The following is a 15,525-nucleotide window of genomic DNA, read 5'->3' on the forward strand; positions in this document are numbered from 1 at the left end:
ACTTTTCGCACATGTTCTTTGGCAGAGCATGAAGAGCGAGGCGTTTTTAAAAAATGAATAATGTACAATTAACAGCTATTTTCGACAATATAGGCAGACACATAGCAGATGTTCGCTATATTTAAGCCAAGTACAACTTTATTTTAGACAGCTACTTACTATGATGTAGATATGGTAATAAAATGATCACATTGAATGTGTATAAGGCTCAAATGTTAATATACTTGTATCTTATATTTGCAACACATACATTGATTATTACTGAAACAACAGTTTTTCTCTGTAGTTCTTAAAAGTGATATTTTGTAAGTCTTTGTATTCCATTTATTAAATTTATAAAAACAAGTAAAAATATATTCATTTTTCAGGTATATTAGATTAAAATACACATGTATACTTGAATACACATTACAACAGTACCATATACACATATATAGTAAACAGGGTATGATAGAGGTATCTATTAACATAAACTACATATATATCTATATCTTAAATTACCGAACAAAAAATTCATTTGTATGCCAAATTCGTTATTTTTTCCATACAAATCTAAGTTTGTATTGTCAATATGTAAATATTGTGGTTTTGAAACATTTCCTTAGGAATGATAAAACACTTAAAACACTTTAAAACTTAATTCCAATCAAGTAATACTAATTATTGTACTGTCAATATTCCGCATTAAGGCAACTTCTGCGCACATTCTGCAAGCCAAATAAATAATTATAATAATCAGAGGAAGACATTAAATTCATATAATAGTTACTTTTTAAATTCAGCAAATTATTCACATGCTGACGCAGCTTTGGACTTTGTGGATTACGAAGCGAGGCAACGGCCGCCTTCTCAATAATACCCTCGATGCTCTGCAATAGCATATCTTTCTGTTCGCACTTGATGACCAAACGATAGTCGCCGTCCAACGTGCGCGATACTTGCCAATCAGCAGGCACATATGGCATATCGAGGCTGTCGTTGCTTTCGACTTCCTCTTTAATGTCCTGGGTCATTGTGCGACGGTATTTTCGTTTGGAATCCGGCCCATCGACCTCATCATCTTCCGAAGCAGCGGACAATGACTTGATCTTGTTTTTCTCCAGCTGCCGCTCATCCATGTTACGATCGCGTTTCGGGCACGTGCAAATCTTCAAAAGCAACACGTGCTGACCGAGTATATCGCCACTGCAAATATATGTATATCGGATGAGTATAAATTGATTTTTGGAATTATTATATAGAGTACTTGTTGTTCTCCAAGCAAAACACTAAGCAAGTTTCTTTGCGGCCAAAGCACGAATTCTGGCACGAAAAACTAAACACAAACGTCTGGCGCACGAGCCCGCCGCTGTGTTGGCTAGGACGACTCATGTTCAGTGGCACAAGTACGGAGTATCTTTCGCCAATACTTTTCCCCTCAGCCGTGCCGCAATACGTCGCATTCGGATTCTCACAGCGCAGCAAGCTTTCCCGCTTACTCGGATCATCCTTAACTGCAGGAAAAAGAGAAACGGAAACGGTTAAATAAATGCAGGTGCAGGTGATATGCTTCTATGTAGAGACTCACTGGGATCTGTGCTCATGTGATTCTGACAGCGCAGCACAGGACCACTGACATCCTTGACGAAGCACAGAAACGCACGCAAATTCAGCGGTTGAATTGGCATTTTGATTTTGAACGTAGCATCAATATTGAACGTTTTATTCATGCGAATGTACAACTTGTTCAATGGCTCCGAATACATCCAGTGCGACTTTGGCGGCTCCTCCAGTACCATGCTGAAGTTATAGTCTTCATTGTTGTGATTCTCCAATTTTGGCAACGAGTTTATCTGTGTCTTGATATTCTGCAGCATCATTTCTCGCAAAATGGATTCCTGAAAAGTGGAATTTTAATATATTTAATATATATATATATATATCTTGCATGAGCAAGTACCGGCTTGCATTTGAGCTCTATTTAAATTGGACAACTGATAAAGGCATGCATAAGTAGATATGTATGTGTCCTCTCCAAGTAATTAATCAATATTACACGATTTCCAGATATGTCAAGATATGTCATATGTCTAGCGCGAAGCATATTGATTGATTGAAATTAATATATGAAATTTGATGCTCAAACTGGAGAGTGTGTCGGCTTGCTCGACTAGCAGATGCTCTGTAACTGGCGTTGAGTTGCTTCTACACAGTTATCCTTATTTATAAATAATCGATATCCTTTACTCCTTATCCTTTACTCAAATAACTAAATGTTGACATCGATTTGATTCGGTTTCCTTGATAATAACATGTACTCAGATATCTAGATTGAGTAAACTTCTGCGAGCATATATCCGTCTATGATACCCGTATCAACAAACAATTATACCTTATTCAACACAAAGCGTTAAAGGATATAATAATAATAAATAAATGTGAATTGCCAAGTTTAGTCTCAATCGACCTTTTAACGACAATGGGCTTTCTAGGCATACGTCTATCGCGTCAGCCGATTCATGGCAAAGGCAAACTCGTACATGCTTTGCTTATTATCCTCATCATTATGTTAACGTTCTTTGGACTGTTTGCCAATCGCTTTACGTTGCGGGGCCGACAGCGTTTCGTCTTCTCGAAGAAAATATTGGCATATGCCATGATGGTGACAGCGATATTTATGAGCATTTACGTAAGACAGATATATAAGGATTATATGAACTCAGAGCTCAATCTACGGGATGCTGTCAAGCTATATAGCTATATGAATATCACGGTGGCGACTATCAACTTTTTCACCCAAATGATAATGAGCAAAACAGCTGGCGAAATGATGAGCACAGTTCCCTTGTTTAAGACATTGAACGAACTGCATATCGAGAGTGGAGCAATAAGGAAGTCCGTAATGCTGGCATTAATTAAAGTACTCGGATTCCCGCTAGTTTTGGAGTTTGCTTTGGTCATGCAACAGAGACGAAATGAACCGGATGCCTATTGGACCTGGACGCTGTACAAATTGTTTCCAATGATTATATCAAACTTTTTAAACAATTGCTACTTCGGTGCCATGATCATAGCAAAGAACATCGCCGAAGCCGTCAATGATAGGCTGAAAATGGTTGTCGACCAGGTGAATTGTATGCAACTGCCGATAAATAGAGAGCATTATTCGAAGTACTACTGTATACAGAGATACTGTACCTTAGCGGATGAGCTTGATGACCTGGCGATTAAGTACAAAATTATATGCGTAAAAAGTACAGAGTATATGGCTCTCATGTCGCTCTCAATAATCCTATCGTTAATTTGTCATCTGCTGGGCATTACGGTTGGAGTTTTTAATCAATACTATGGCATAGCCGAGTCTGTCATTGGCGGCAAGCAATTCGATGGATTCGGTGCACTCATCAATTTAGTTTTTCTTACTATATCACTTCTCGAAATAGCCCTACTGACTTATGTGAGCAATGATATCCTACTTGTAGTTCGAACCACGGGCACCTCTTTGCAAGAGATCAATTTACAAAATGCCGATTGGCGATTTCGACAAAGTGTGCACGCATTCGCCCTTCAAATCAACACCATCAAATATAAAATCAAGCCCATGGGGTTGTTCGAAATGGATATATCTCTCATATCCAGTGTACTGTCAGCTGTAGCCAGTTTTACGCTTATACTGGTCCAATCCGATCTCTCGCAGCGGTTTAAATAGTCAAATAATTACCTGGCTGAATTGCATCAAATTGCCCGACTGTAAATATAAAATAAATACAATTATTTACAATCAAACTTAACTGTTTCTATTGACTTACGTTTAGACCTTGAAGAAAAGCCATCGGCTCCATGGGGCTGCAAATATGTATAAATATTTAAATATTCGTTATTATTGTATTAACAGCCATCATTTGACAGGCTTTGCAACACTGAATTGAATGCGACCTGTTCTTTTGTAGGAATAGTTTCTGTTTTGAACACAATAATTTTGATTATCAGTAATAAATATAAATATTGGCTTACATATCGTCTACGGCATTTCCAATGCTGATATTCTCCTGCGATGAGGAGCCAGCTGCATCAAAGGTATCCAGCTCCTCCACAACGTACGCGATAGGCCTGTAAATGTAAACGAATTCTTACAAACACAACAACAATCACGCACATACACACAAACAATGCGCGTTGTATGCAACAGCTTGTGTGACGGCAATTCGCTGATGGCGATTATGTAATACCTTTTCCTCTGTCGAGACATTCTAAATACAATTTATTTTATGTGCCTATATCAATTGTATTTATTATCGTAAGCCGCACCGAGTTAACAAACCCCTTCTTCTTACATATCGCAGTCACAGTGTGGCGCAACACACAGCTGATCTGCAACTATCGCTTGCCGGCGCCTATCGATATATTGTGCAATTGTTATTAATAGCATTTCGTAAAAGCTGTTGCAATCGATATTTAAATAGAAGTCTGTTAAATTTAAATACATTAACTTCTATGTTCTCTTTATGATCATGGTCAATTTTATAAAGATTCAAGAAATTTGATTTTAAAATGTATTTAAGTTTTTATATACACTTGCAATATATATTAAGTGAAAAAACAATAACTTAGCAAAAAAATATAACAAGTTTAACACAATCTTTAACCTTTTAACAGTTAACAACATTATGATTACTTAAGCTTAACCCTGTTTTATTGTTGTATCAATATGAACATCATTTGGGACCACAGTGTCTGTCGTCAAATCAGAAACTGTTTCTGTACGTTTGTTCGAGTGCCTGCAAAGATCAAAAATATATTTATATTTATAAAGTACAGTATTTATTTACAGTATTTTAGGTCACAGGTTTAAATGAATAAAAAAATACATAATTACCTGTAAAACACATAATGTTGTAGAATGAAAAATATGTCAAAGAGCACCGAAAATAGGCCAAGCCCAAACTTGGTTGGATCACCAAATATTGAAGGCCAATCGTCTATATATAATGCAACAAATATTAAGTGGACTATTCTAAATTGACTATTCCAAATAATTTACCATAGTTATGGGCATTTAACAACATTTGCAGCATACTCAGTGTACCTCCAGTAAAGTCCAATAAAATGTTACCAATACTCCTAAAATATAAATGGATATATAAATGCATAGCAGTTGAATCCCTTAATATTATGGAACCTACCATCCTTCTGTACTTTTTCTCCTATAGTTCATTAGCGCTTGTGGAATATACTTAATAATTGTAATCGCCAATTTGATATAGCTACATTAATTAATGGAACCGATCAGTACTACAATCAAAGTTTACATGCATAGCTCTATTATACCTGCAGTAGTATAGGAAATCCAGCCAGTCTATAACAGATCCTCCAGCCAGTCCCGCTGATATGATCACAATAAGCGCAAATATTGACAACAGACCATATGCGACTTTCGACACACGTTGCTGTCCACGCTATGATATAAAAGAGAAAAAGATATAAGGATATGGTCTAATTTCTACTTTTTCATTTGATTTGCATAAAGATAAATCATTATAGCTCAGTCTTATACACAGAAATATTGTTATACATCATATCTGATAGTTACCTCATATCTGAAACATTGCACGATTGTGATGCTTGTTGCGAACATGGCGTGCAGTGAGAAGACGACATCATTCAGCATAACCGGATTGACGCCGCGCGGATGCCGTTCGCTATATTCGTTTTGCAAGCCTTGGATGAAGTAGAGTCCACAATTGAACATGCTGTACAATGTGAATCCAACTATGTTCAATGTTATGAAATCAAAGTTCAGGCCCTCTACCGACTTGCGTCGGTAGTTGATCCAGATCTGTGGATAAAACGACACGGACCAGGCTACAAAATATATCCAGCCAAAGACAATGGAAGAATAGATTATGGCCTCCGACTTGGCCACAACGACCCGAACAAACAGATTTTCAGTGCTGCAAGGGATGAAATATATTTAACATTATATTTATTTACATCTGTATATATATGTGAGGTCGATCCACATACAGGGATGCATCTTTGGAGCTGCTCTTTGCTGTGACCTCCACATGACCCGCCGCTCGACCCCTTACAACAACTACTTGTTCGGCTGATATGCCCTTACGGCATGAGAAGGTTTCGGGGTACAGGTCCAGATGATACTCATGTTGCTTGATCAAAGTCACATCGATATCTTCAGTTAATTGGTCGCTGTGGAATTTTAAAGAGAGAGCAAAAAATTTCTTTAGTGCTGGCAGAAGAAACTTGAAGTATTTATACTGAGCATGTTTGTGCTGGAGTTTCTGATAAATTACTCCATAACACCATTGAACGAGTATCATGCTGTCGGTCACGTCCGACATGTTACTTGTTGCATCAAGACCTTCAGAAGCACTTAAACTGACACTAGATTAATATAATTTCTTAATTTATTTACACATTTCTTAATTTTGAATCGCTTTCATTCATTTTGAAAAAAGAAAAAAAAACTAATACGAGTTAGAGTCTATATTTCTATAGTAACTATCTATGTTTTTTCTGCAAGTCACTTGAGAGTCGTAAAAATATAATGAAAGTCTAAAGTACTAAAAAATAAATTATAGAGCAAAATTTGCAGTTGAATTCCTTAACTTAAGTGCTATATTAGATATTCATATGAGCTAAGAACATATTTATAAAGATTTAAGTTCTTAGCAATGATAAAAGTCTATCCTATCACTTTACTACGAACTCAGAAGAAGAAAACAGAATAGATCTGTATAATCCCAGCTTGAGAGTCTCAACTCACCTGACATAGACCAAAAAACTTTTGTTGTCATTTACCAACACTGTCAAGTCGTGACTGTCAACATCTAGAACATTGGCTGTTACTCCTGATAGTCCAATTGCAACTGAGATGAGTAACAAAACGGTTTTATTTTTAGCATTTGACTTTGTTGAAAGTTAATGGAAGAAGTCAACAACGGCAAAAACTTACTGAACAATGCAAGAACAAGCACTTGCCGCAAGTAACGAACACGATAAAACATTTTTGTTTGGTTTTCTTTATTTGTAGTCTTAAAACACTTGCAAATTAAGTTGTTCCATTACCATGTTCTGTTATCAACAGCTGAAAAGAAAGAGAAATGGCAACACGTGAATGACTGAAATATATAAATAGTAATGAGGTTTTCATAGTGTGTTCGCAAAACAAGAAATAATTTGTAATGAACTTCCAAAATAGATTACAAAATGCTTATAAAAAACACTTAACATATTAATGGGACTACTATACAGCTATACCAATACCGCCATTTCACTCTTCGCCCTACTTCAATGCTAGAACGTTTGGCTAAACACTGACCTTCAATTTAAAGGCATTGGTATATAAAATATACAAAATTTGAATAATAAAATGCGATATAAATAAGGTATTTAAAAGATGATAATCACAAATTTGAAATACATGACTCCCTATGTATCCATTGCATACTCTATGGGTGTGGGTCGTATGAGTATTTGCTCGAATTCGCTTAATTGGTTTTATTTACAGTTGGAATTTCACTTTGTTAAGAACTTCAGTTCAACAACTCTCTGTATGCGAAATTGGGTAGCCACACAAACAAATACATGCATACATAGATACATATATGCAAATGTTGAGTGGTATATGTAAATGCTAATATATCTTCATTGTGTTAATTGAGAGTCATACAGTCAATAGGCATTCAGGCCACAATATTTACAGGCAATCAATTCTGAAAGGAAATTGAAGATCTGAATAAATAAGAAACAAAGCAAATTGAAGCAAATTCAGGAAAACAATTTAATCAACGGTCAAAGTTGCATGCGTTTTCGAAACTCTCGAAGTTCATGTAAAATCTACCAAGATTTTTATTTAGTCCACTATATATACACATACATATATAGGTTACAGCGTCAGCAAAAATTAGCAAGTGCTCCATTGTAGAGCATTAAGAAAGTAGCTCACTGCATTTGTGTTGCTCAGCAATCAGTGAAAACAGTTAAGTTGCTTGAAATATTGTTATATTCCGATTTACCTATAATTAACTATATATACTAGATAATTTATAGATATGTTTATATTTATTATGCAATCTCTTTGATAACTGAAACTCTAAAAGTGTTGAAGATAGGGCTACATACAATTCTAAAACGATCTCTTGTTATGTTTGCACGTATGTATGTACATTGCCGGAAAGCAGTATTTAACTTGGGCAAACAAACGAAATATAGACTTCTCATTTGCTAAACTGCACAAGGCGCTTTAATGTTTGCTTTTGAGATACGTCAACAATTTGTGAGAACACAGTTTCAGCTATCAACTATAAATTTGCGAATTATCACATAAATAACATTTTTTAAGAACTATTATTTGCTGTATGAATAAAAAGCGCGACTTTTTCGCGCGCTCCACAATAAAAAAAAAAAAGACCTAAACAGCTCGAAAAACGAAAGCAAAGCTTTTATACACTTTTTTACATGCTCAAGCCCAACTAACAACAATCTACAGCGAGTCATATGGAGTCATAAACCTAGCACACACACACACACATACATATACATGTGTGTGTGTCTGTATATGAGCACTATCAAAAGACGCTCGTATATAAGTGTATCAAGTAACAAATACAATCACAAAAGCTCATATGGCGGAGGTTCTACAAATCAAACCGCCTTGACTATGACATGCTGCACTCCATAAAACAAGTAAAAAGTTCGCAAACGGCTGCTAGCGACTCCGTAATGCTCGTTCGTTGGGGAAATTTCGCTGATTAGGCAAATTATTATAGTATTAGAGATATAACTGATGAAGCGAAGATCAATGATCCATATCATATCTAAGTCTTCTAGCTCTAATCTATGGATCATATAGAGTCTGATTATGGACAAACGCTTTAAGGAAGTACATGTGAAAGCCTAAGGAGTCGCTAACTCCCTAAGTTATATTTTACGTGTAATAAAAATCTACAAAAATATATATTCCAATTGCCAGTCTCTGTTTCTATCCTACCTCGCATACTGTACTCTATTAACACTTGCTCAACTCATGCCTGAAATATGTATAATTATCTAGCCTAGAATTTTTGTATGAGTTACTACATATGTATTTCAATTACCCAGACTTAAACTTCGTAGTTTATAGTCTAGACTCTATAATTATGCCCCACCCTAAGCGCATCCAGATAATTAGCAAGACGAATAGGAAAGCAAACTAATATAGACTTTTCGCTATGTGAGCGGGTATTCAAATCTGAAAGCTTATCAGCCGAGCACTTATATTTCAGATTCAAGTTACAATTCTTCGGACAGATGAGCGAACATGGGTAAACAGAGTATATACTACATATAAAACTCAACTGAAAACCGAAATGCTCTTATTGAATTCGTGAATTAGTATAGATTAGCTTAGCACTGAATAAAATATAGCACTTAGTGGATCTGGTAAAATTTAAGACGGACTTATTTCCTAATTGTATAATGCAACTCATGAAAAGCCAATATACTCGATTGACTCTCTGAACGAGTGTCGTCTATTTTGAATTGCCTGTTCATTCAGATATTTGTTGATAGCCAAAGCAGATGACTTTGCAAAACTTTGTATACAACATCCTGAATATAAACTTATCAGACTGATTGATAAGGCTAATCGGACTCGTTACAATATGCTCTCGATGCTGCTGTTGTTGTTGTTGTATTAGTAATGCATGTTGCAATAAATTGGCTAATCAAATTGATTGCGGTAATCAATGATGATTCGAACTATAACTGTAGTCACACAAAAGTTTGCCGACAGCAAACAGAATCAAGAAAGGGAAATAATATAAATATTTTTATTTAAGAATTTACACTTTATGGGGACTAGACGACGGTATTCATATGTATATGTATATAGCTGTCAAAAATTCGCTGACTTAACCATTTGTTCAAATAAACAATGCAAATAAATTAGCCAATTCTGCTTTTTCCGATATCGTTTTGCAGCCGGATTAGAACTTTCACTTGAAAGTTGGCTAACGTCACAGAAATTTCAAAGTATCTAGGCGACATTCCTTTCTTTTTCATCTGCCTATATACACAACTATGTGTAGGCATATATCCACAAAACTCCGTTTACGCACTCGAATATCGGCGATATAGAAAACTCTCTGGCAACTCGAATCGAGAACTCGAAACATTTTCGTGCTGCACTTTAACAACGTGCACGCACAACTTACCAATCGCAAGCTTAAACTGTGCTCCACGACACGCGACTCTCAAGATACTGAGGCACCATGCGACAGTGCTCCAACACTTTATATGTAACGAGCCAGAGAGCTGTGGGCGGGTGTGCCAGACTGCCAAATGCCCTAGCCTACAGCATTCTAGCATGGGCACGCCGAATCAGACGAATACCATGGACATTCCGCTTTTGCATAATCGCAAATGTTTATTATCTGACCAGAATGGGAATTTCAACATCATTATTTCAGCATCTAACACATACATGAGTAAGCACAAAATGTCACTAGAGAGATGAGTTCATCTTTGCTTTGGGTAATCGTAAAATACTTAGCAAATGTATTTCAAATTTCTGAATTCCAAGTCGTAAAACGTATGAAATCATGCATCACTAAATATTAGTAGACAATAGTCGATAACGATTTTTATCGATAATTTTTTAAAATTGACATCGATCACAATTCTATATTGACTTTCTCTACCGATCCCAATCAAGTCCTTGCGCCGCCCTCTGGCTGTTACATACTCACTGATACAAACAATATACCCTCTTTACATAAATGTCATGGGCTTAGGGTAAATTGAAGCTCATTTTGATATTGGAGTGATCGACGCTCGGCAAGCGCTCGATCGTTCATCGATTTTGTTGTTGTAACTGACTCGAGTCGAGTTCGGTTTCGCGTATTGACATAGTACTTCGTTTTCTATAAATAATAGCAATTCAGGCATATAGCTTTTTTTATAAGTATATGAGCACACTGTTGCGATATATTTTTATAACAAATTAATTAGTTGAGCACCTCTTGTTGGGTTTCGAGTTAATTGAATATCGTATATTTAAATTGTAAATAGATTTCCATAAATATTTATATTAGTTAAAAGCCGGAACACAAGCCGTAAAGATATCATTATAAAATAATTTAGTATATGCTAAGGCAAAAGTCAAGCATGAACTTTATTCACTTGAACTGCAATTGAAGACAATTTTTCATTTCTATTTCATTAGTTTTTAGGTCGAATCATATCACAGTTTACAAACTGATTGAAATTCTTGTTAGAAATCAAAACGAAATACCCAAAACTTGGGTAATTTCTGGTATAACTTATAGGGTATATATTCCTGCTGCGCAGCTCGTCACTGAAGTTTATTCTGACCCGCAAGACGATTCTTTTCTAAGATTAAGGCACGGCTGTAAGCAAAAATAAAATTCGAATTCAATAAGTATTTGCTGAGTCAACCTTTTCACGAATTTCAAGTCATCAAACACTTACCGATAGCGCTCGTAGTAGCCAACGATTGTGCCGAGCTCTTGCTTGAAGAGTCTCACCAACATGCTATCGAAGCCCTCGAGCTCAGGCAGGCTGAACATATTGAATTGCAGTAAGTGATCCTTCGAGGAGTCCGCCTCCGAGTACACGGCCAACCATTTGGGTATCTCTTCGAGCAAGTAGGGATTAGCTGGCACCAAAGCGTTATGAGTATGTGCAGGTGGGGAATACAACGGCGCCTCGGGTCGTATTGCCTTGGGCGGCTCAGCGGACGTGGTATACACGTAATAGGACGTTAAGCATGGATGCTGCCTTTGGCACTGGCCGGTGTATTGATTTTCGTAGTAGGTGCCATGCAGCTTGGAGACAACGCGACGCCATCCGACTGGCAAGCCCTCGCGCTCCAGCGGATGATTCCAGTGCGTGGTGTGTGCATTGTGATCAATATAGTATTTCCGACCGTGCAATGTGTACTGCGTAGCCCAGCCGGGCGGCAATGGCAGTTCTTCGCTTTCAGTCAACGACTGCTGTGAGGACACCTTTTGCAGGGCTCCGTTGCTATTGCTATCGGCAGCAGTGCCAGTCGAGTTGCTAGCCGCAGGCGGCGTCAGAGGTGGCGCGTAGAGCGACTGCACAGAGCTGGAGGCGATCGGAGTGCTGCCAGAGCTTCGGCCTCGTCCACTCACGCTCAGCGATGCGCTTAGGGGCAGTGGTAAATGATGGTGAAATTGCTGATGATGCGCATGCTGATGTGGATGGTGCTGATGATGTTGGTGTGGATGCGTAGCTGATGATGCGGTCGTATTGCTATATATAGGAGATTCCGAGCGCTGCGACTGGGACTGTGTTGCACGCATTGAAGAAACCCGATAGGGATTCTCATATATGGGATATGAATCACTTGAATAGCTGCCTATCATATGCCCACCTAAGTGCTGCTGCTGCTGTCCAAGTGGCGCTCTGTAAAAGTGTGAGGCATATTGCATTAAATAAAAGCTAATTCCAAATATATGTAGTTAAATACCTCATGAGTGACGCATGCTGCTGCATAGGCTGATGCAGCAGCTGAGTTGGCTGTGGCATAGCAAATTGGGCTGGCCGTTGTAGCATATTAGCAAAGGAGGCGCTTAGTAAGTTCTGATCGATATCATAGCTCGGTGCACCAACTGGTTGTGTTTGCTTCTGCGTTGAATAACTACGTTGGAAGCCTCTCGTCGGCGTTTGGAGCAGCGGGGAGGATTGCTGACGTCGCATTCGCTCCATTTGCTCAATATTAACATAGTTGTTCTGCTGAAACTGAGTATTGGACGCCGTCGGTGGCTGCAGCGTTTGCTGATTATTATTGGTATTCAAGGGCATCTGACTTTGGGCCCGTCGCGCATGATAATAATCCGGCTGAACATCGCTGCACGAATATGTATTGCGACTAGAGCTGGAGCTGCGCGGCTTGAATTCACAGCTAGGCGATGTGCTCGCACAGCGTTGCAGTGACTTCTTCTTGGCACGTTGATTTTGTTGGTCTGGGTAGGAGGTCCATACATTTATTACCGGTATTTCGGGCGGCGTGTCCTTCTTAACATATTTTCCCACAACGCCTTCTTTATGTGCCTGCGATTTGTCTTTGCTTCGGCGCGAAAGCATCGTCGGTTTACGATTACACAGCAAAATTGTTAAATAGTTCATGCAACGCCGACGTCGTGAATTAACTTAATTATATATGTATCTTTTCGTTTTCTTTCTTCTTATTTTACTGTTCACTTAACGAACTACTAATTTATGCCTAACAAAAGTATTTTGGTTCATTCGATCAGTCGATGCGCTCACGTGAACGAACAGCTTAGTTCAGTTGAATTAGTTCCCCTACAAATCCATTTGAATTAGTTTACTTATCCAATAAGTAAACTTTGTACTTGAATAAATAGAACACAACTGTATAATCGAGCCAACTTATTAATTATATAATCAAAATTCAATTAATATATTATATTTAAACTAACGAATATCAATTGTTTTGCTTTTAGATTTGAAATCTTCTAATTGGTTCAAAAACATTTTAACAGAGCCTCAAATGCTAATGTTATTCTTCTTTGTTCACAAATTTATCGATGAATCGAAATTTATGTTACATTTCTCAATGCCTGAAGGTTGGCGTAGTTCAATAACATCATTTTAAAATAATAGAAACAATAACAAAAATATATATGCAAGATCACTTTATTTACTACTGAATTTATATAAGCATGAAGATGTCGGTTTCTTGGTTTTAATTACATGCCAACATAACGATAGATAAAATTAATCTTCCGGCAAATTCAAGATACCAAAATCGTTTCGAATTTCTTCACTTTATTTTCGATTTTAAAGATTTTTATAGCACTTCATAAATGTTTATAATTTAAATCAAAACACTTATATCATGCTAAACTAGATGCACAATTGCGCTTAATGGTGTCCATGGGCCTCAGCCTCCAGCTGCTCCTTGGATTTGTAGCCAACTTGCTCTTCTGGTGTGTGGGGCCAGAAAGTGGGCTTGTTGATGGGATCCAATGCGCTTTCGGGGAATGCATCACGATAATCTTCCATTGTCATCTGATCGTATGGTAGCAATGACTTCAAATGAGCGATTTCCTTCTGGTAATTCTGGATGCGCTGCTCAGATTCCTTCTTGTACTTGGAAATCTCGCTCTTCGACTCCTCGATTTCGCAATCAACCTGCTGGGAAACAGTGTCCTTCGGGTATGGCACGGACAACGCCTCGTATTGCTTCTGGAAGTTATCGACTAGACCAGAGACGGGAATCAATTTCTTGTAGTATGCCCAATCGATTTTTGGCGGATTCTCTGGATTGGCCAGCACGGCACGCACGTAAATGTCCGATTTTGTCTTGAAAGCACCGAAGCTGCTTTTCTGGTTAGCGGGCACACGCTCGGCCAGAGCAGACCAGTTAATCGAGGATTGAGCGATGCGGCGTGCTGCCATTATTATTATGTTCAATTCTGAAAACAGAGAAAAGCGATGAAAATCGTATGGCAATGCCATAAAAGTACAAAAAATTAGTGCTAAGCTCTTAGATTTTATTTTATTTTTTTCAGCTGTGCATAGAAAAATTGTTCTGCAATAATTATGTAACTTAATTGCAGCACAAAATTTTTCATAATCCCCAATACGAAGTTATCACAAGACATTATCATTTAGTTCTTAGTATGTATTACATTCAAAAAGAGAATTCCTTAGATGGAATTATAATAATTTATTAAGTTTTATTTTACACACGATTTTGCACACCACTTACTTCAACAAGATAATAATTATCGAATCAGACGGCAAAAGCAATCGAATATACCTTGCCAACATCCGATTGCAAAGCAAAGAACTGACACATTTTCTACTCTCAACAGCTGGTCACACTCGATGAACACATTTGGGTTATCAATTGCTTCTAAATATTGCGTTTAATAACAATATTATTAAAATGCTTAAGCTTTTGCCTCAAGCATTACAACAGACGCGTGCCCTCTCATCGGCCACTGCATCAGTGACGCGACTTCATCGTTCTGTCTACTGTCGTACTTATCCGACAGTTGTTGTGCACCCTGATGGATCTACAATTAACATTCGATACCACGAGCCCCGCAAAATAATCAAAGTAATTATATAAGATGATACATATTTAGGAGAATGATATTTACAAATTGAATATATTCCATTCTGTTCAGCTGCCATTGGATTTAAGTACATTATCCGAGGCGGAGCGTAAGTCGCGTTTGGAGGCTCGAAAGCCGCGTAAAAAGGTCAAGATTATGGACGAAGTGGAAGACAACTTTAATGCGAGAAAGTATATGAAATATATTAAAAATAAAAAATAGCCTATCATATAAATAAAGGCATAGTAAAGTTGTTATATATGTATATCATTACTAATAAATTTCGTTTAAAATAGCGAATTCCATAATAAAGTGTGACTGTGCTTTATTAAGTATTTATACCAAAAAATACTGAAAGTAACCACAATTAAAATCCTCGCATTTTATGGGGTATTTACATTGTCAAGTGCGGCCA

General features: G+C 37.4%; 6 protein-coding genes across 10 annotated transcripts; 2 read left to right on the forward strand and 4 right to left on the reverse strand.

Annotated features, from left to right (window-relative positions):
• Positions 1-76: 76 nt before the first annotated feature.
• On the reverse strand, positions 77-4,378 carry p53 (transcription factor p53). 2 transcript variants are annotated; one of them, XM_089476558.1, is made up of 8 exons: positions 4,209-4,378; positions 3,994-4,067; positions 3,789-3,825; positions 3,701-3,727; positions 1,568-1,877; positions 1,247-1,493; positions 770-1,185; positions 77-707 (listed from the first exon to the last, which is right to left on the reverse strand). In XM_089476558.1, the coding sequence occupies exons 3-8, from the start codon at positions 3,819-3,821 to the stop codon at positions 685-687; spliced, it is 1,056 nt and encodes a 351-aa protein (XP_089332684.1). In that variant the 5' UTR covers positions 3,822-3,825; positions 3,994-4,067; positions 4,209-4,378; the 3' UTR covers positions 77-684. The 2 variants fall into 2 exon arrangements, with proteins under 2 accessions (XP_089332684.1, XP_017874859.1); XM_018019370.2 differs by having other exon boundaries at positions 3,994-4,089.
• Positions 2,459-3,737, forward strand: Gr94a (Gustatory receptor 94a). Its single transcript, XM_018019368.2, has one exon. It carries the CDS (start codon positions 2,459-2,461, stop codon positions 3,686-3,688), a length of 1,230 nt encoding a protein of 409 aa, XP_017874857.1. The 3' UTR covers positions 3,689-3,737.
• Positions 4,379-4,518: 140 nt separating the features above from the next.
• Positions 4,519-10,337, reverse strand: Ctns (lysosomal cystine transporter cystinosin). 3 transcript variants are annotated; one of them, XM_018019369.2, is made up of 10 exons: positions 10,194-10,337; positions 6,953-7,084; positions 6,764-6,866; positions 6,004-6,186; positions 5,570-5,930; positions 5,308-5,435; positions 5,163-5,243; positions 5,021-5,100; positions 4,856-4,958; positions 4,519-4,757 (listed from the first exon to the last, which is right to left on the reverse strand). In XM_018019369.2, the coding sequence occupies exons 2-10, from the start codon at positions 7,002-7,004 to the stop codon at positions 4,661-4,663; spliced, it is 1,188 nt and encodes a 395-aa protein (XP_017874858.1). In that variant the 5' UTR covers positions 7,005-7,084; positions 10,194-10,337; the 3' UTR covers positions 4,519-4,660. The 3 variants fall into 3 exon arrangements, with proteins under 3 accessions (XP_017874858.1, XP_089332682.1, XP_089332683.1); XM_089476556.1 differs by lacking the exon at positions 10,194-10,337 and adding an exon at positions 7,670-7,712; XM_089476557.1 differs by lacking the exon at positions 10,194-10,337 and adding an exon at positions 7,408-7,599.
• A 671-nt stretch (positions 10,338-11,008) lies between these two features.
• sav (scaffold protein salvador) lies at positions 11,009-13,351 on the reverse strand. Its single transcript, XM_018019367.2, has 3 exons — positions 12,491-13,351; positions 11,470-12,426; positions 11,009-11,387 (listed from the first exon to the last, which is right to left on the reverse strand). Exons 1-3 carry the CDS (start codon positions 13,147-13,149, stop codon positions 11,333-11,335), a joined length of 1,671 nt encoding a protein of 556 aa, XP_017874856.1. The 5' UTR covers positions 13,150-13,351; the 3' UTR covers positions 11,009-11,332.
• A 313-nt stretch (positions 13,352-13,664) lies between these two features.
• ATPsynD (ATP synthase, subunit D) lies at positions 13,665-14,898 on the reverse strand. Of its 2 annotated transcripts, none has more exons than XM_018019371.2 (2): positions 14,759-14,898; positions 13,665-14,462 (listed from the first exon to the last, which is right to left on the reverse strand). In XM_018019371.2, the coding sequence occupies exon 2, from the start codon at positions 14,443-14,445 to the stop codon at positions 13,909-13,911; it is 537 nt and encodes a 178-aa protein (XP_017874860.1). In that variant the 5' UTR covers positions 14,446-14,462; positions 14,759-14,898; the 3' UTR covers positions 13,665-13,908. The 2 variants fall into 2 exon arrangements, with proteins under 2 accessions (XP_017874860.1, XP_089332691.1); XM_089476565.1 differs by having other exon boundaries at positions 14,679-14,788.
• A 40-nt stretch (positions 14,899-14,938) lies between these two features.
• Positions 14,939-15,367, forward strand: mRpL55 (mitochondrial ribosomal protein L55). The gene is made up of 2 exons (XM_018019376.2): positions 14,939-15,112; positions 15,183-15,367. Exons 1-2 carry the CDS (start codon positions 14,939-14,941, stop codon positions 15,330-15,332), a joined length of 324 nt encoding a protein of 107 aa, XP_017874865.1. The 3' UTR covers positions 15,333-15,367.
• The last annotated feature ends 158 nt before the right edge of the window (positions 15,368-15,525 follow it).

Source organism: Drosophila arizonae, chromosome 2, assembly GCF_054131065.1.
Source record: "Drosophila arizonae isolate 15081-1271.41 chromosome 2, UAZ_ARI_1.0, whole genome shotgun sequence".
NCBI classification, from domain to species: domain Eukaryota; kingdom Metazoa; phylum Arthropoda; class Insecta; order Diptera; family Drosophilidae; genus Drosophila; species Drosophila arizonae.

What these genes read in the sequence shown, in the direction of transcription:
- Gr94a (XM_018019368.2), top strand. Translation starts at nt 2,459, where the DNA reads ATGGGCTTTCTAGGCATACGTCTATCGCGTCAGCCGATTCATGGCAAA.
- p53 (XM_018019370.2), bottom strand. Translation starts at nt 4,228, where the DNA reads ATGTCTCGACAGAGGAAAAG. An exon ending in GGAAATGCCGTAGACGATAT is followed by an intron (nt 3,826 to 3,993) that starts GTAAGCCAATAT and finishes ACATATTTGCAG; the next exon opens with CCCCATGGAGCCGATGGCTT. An exon ending in ATTTGATGCAATTCAGCCAG is followed by an intron (nt 1,878 to 3,700) that starts GTAATTATTTGA and finishes TCCACTTTTCAG; the next exon opens with GAATCCATTTTGCGAGAAAT.
- Ctns (XM_018019369.2), bottom strand. Translation starts at nt 7,004, where the DNA reads ATGTTTTATCGTGTTCGTTACTTGCGGCAAGTGCTTGTTCTTGCATTG. An exon ending in AGTTTTTTGGTCTATGTCAG is followed by an intron (nt 6,187 to 6,763) that starts GTGAGTTGAGAC and finishes AAAATTCCACAG; the next exon opens with CGACCAATTAACTGAAGATA. An exon ending in AGCTCCAAAGATGCATCCCT is followed by an intron (nt 5,931 to 6,003) that starts GTATGTGGATCG and finishes CATCCCTTGCAG; the next exon opens with CACTGAAAATCTGTTTGTTC.
- sav (XM_018019367.2), bottom strand. Translation starts at nt 13,149, where the DNA reads ATGAACTATTTAACAATTTTGCTGTGTAATCGTAAACCGACGATGCTT. An exon ending in CAGCATGCGTCACTCATGAG is followed by an intron (nt 12,427 to 12,490) that starts GTATTTAACTAC and finishes ACACTTTTACAG; the next exon opens with AGCGCCACTTGGACAGCAGC. An exon ending in GGCTACTACGAGCGCTATCG is followed by an intron (nt 11,388 to 11,469) that starts GTAAGTGTTTGA and finishes TTTTGCTTACAG; the next exon opens with CCGTGCCTTAATCTTAGAAA.
- ATPsynD (XM_018019371.2), bottom strand. Translation starts at nt 14,445, where the DNA reads ATGGCAGCACGCCGCATCGCTCAATCCTCGATTAACTGGTCTGCTCTG.
- mRpL55 (XM_018019376.2), top strand. Translation starts at nt 14,939, where the DNA reads ATGCTTAAGCTTTTGCCTCAAGCATTACAACAGACGCGTGCCCTCTCA. An exon ending in AGCCCCGCAAAATAATCAAA is followed by an intron (nt 15,113 to 15,182) that starts GTAATTATATAA and finishes CATTCTGTTCAG; the next exon opens with CTGCCATTGGATTTAAGTAC.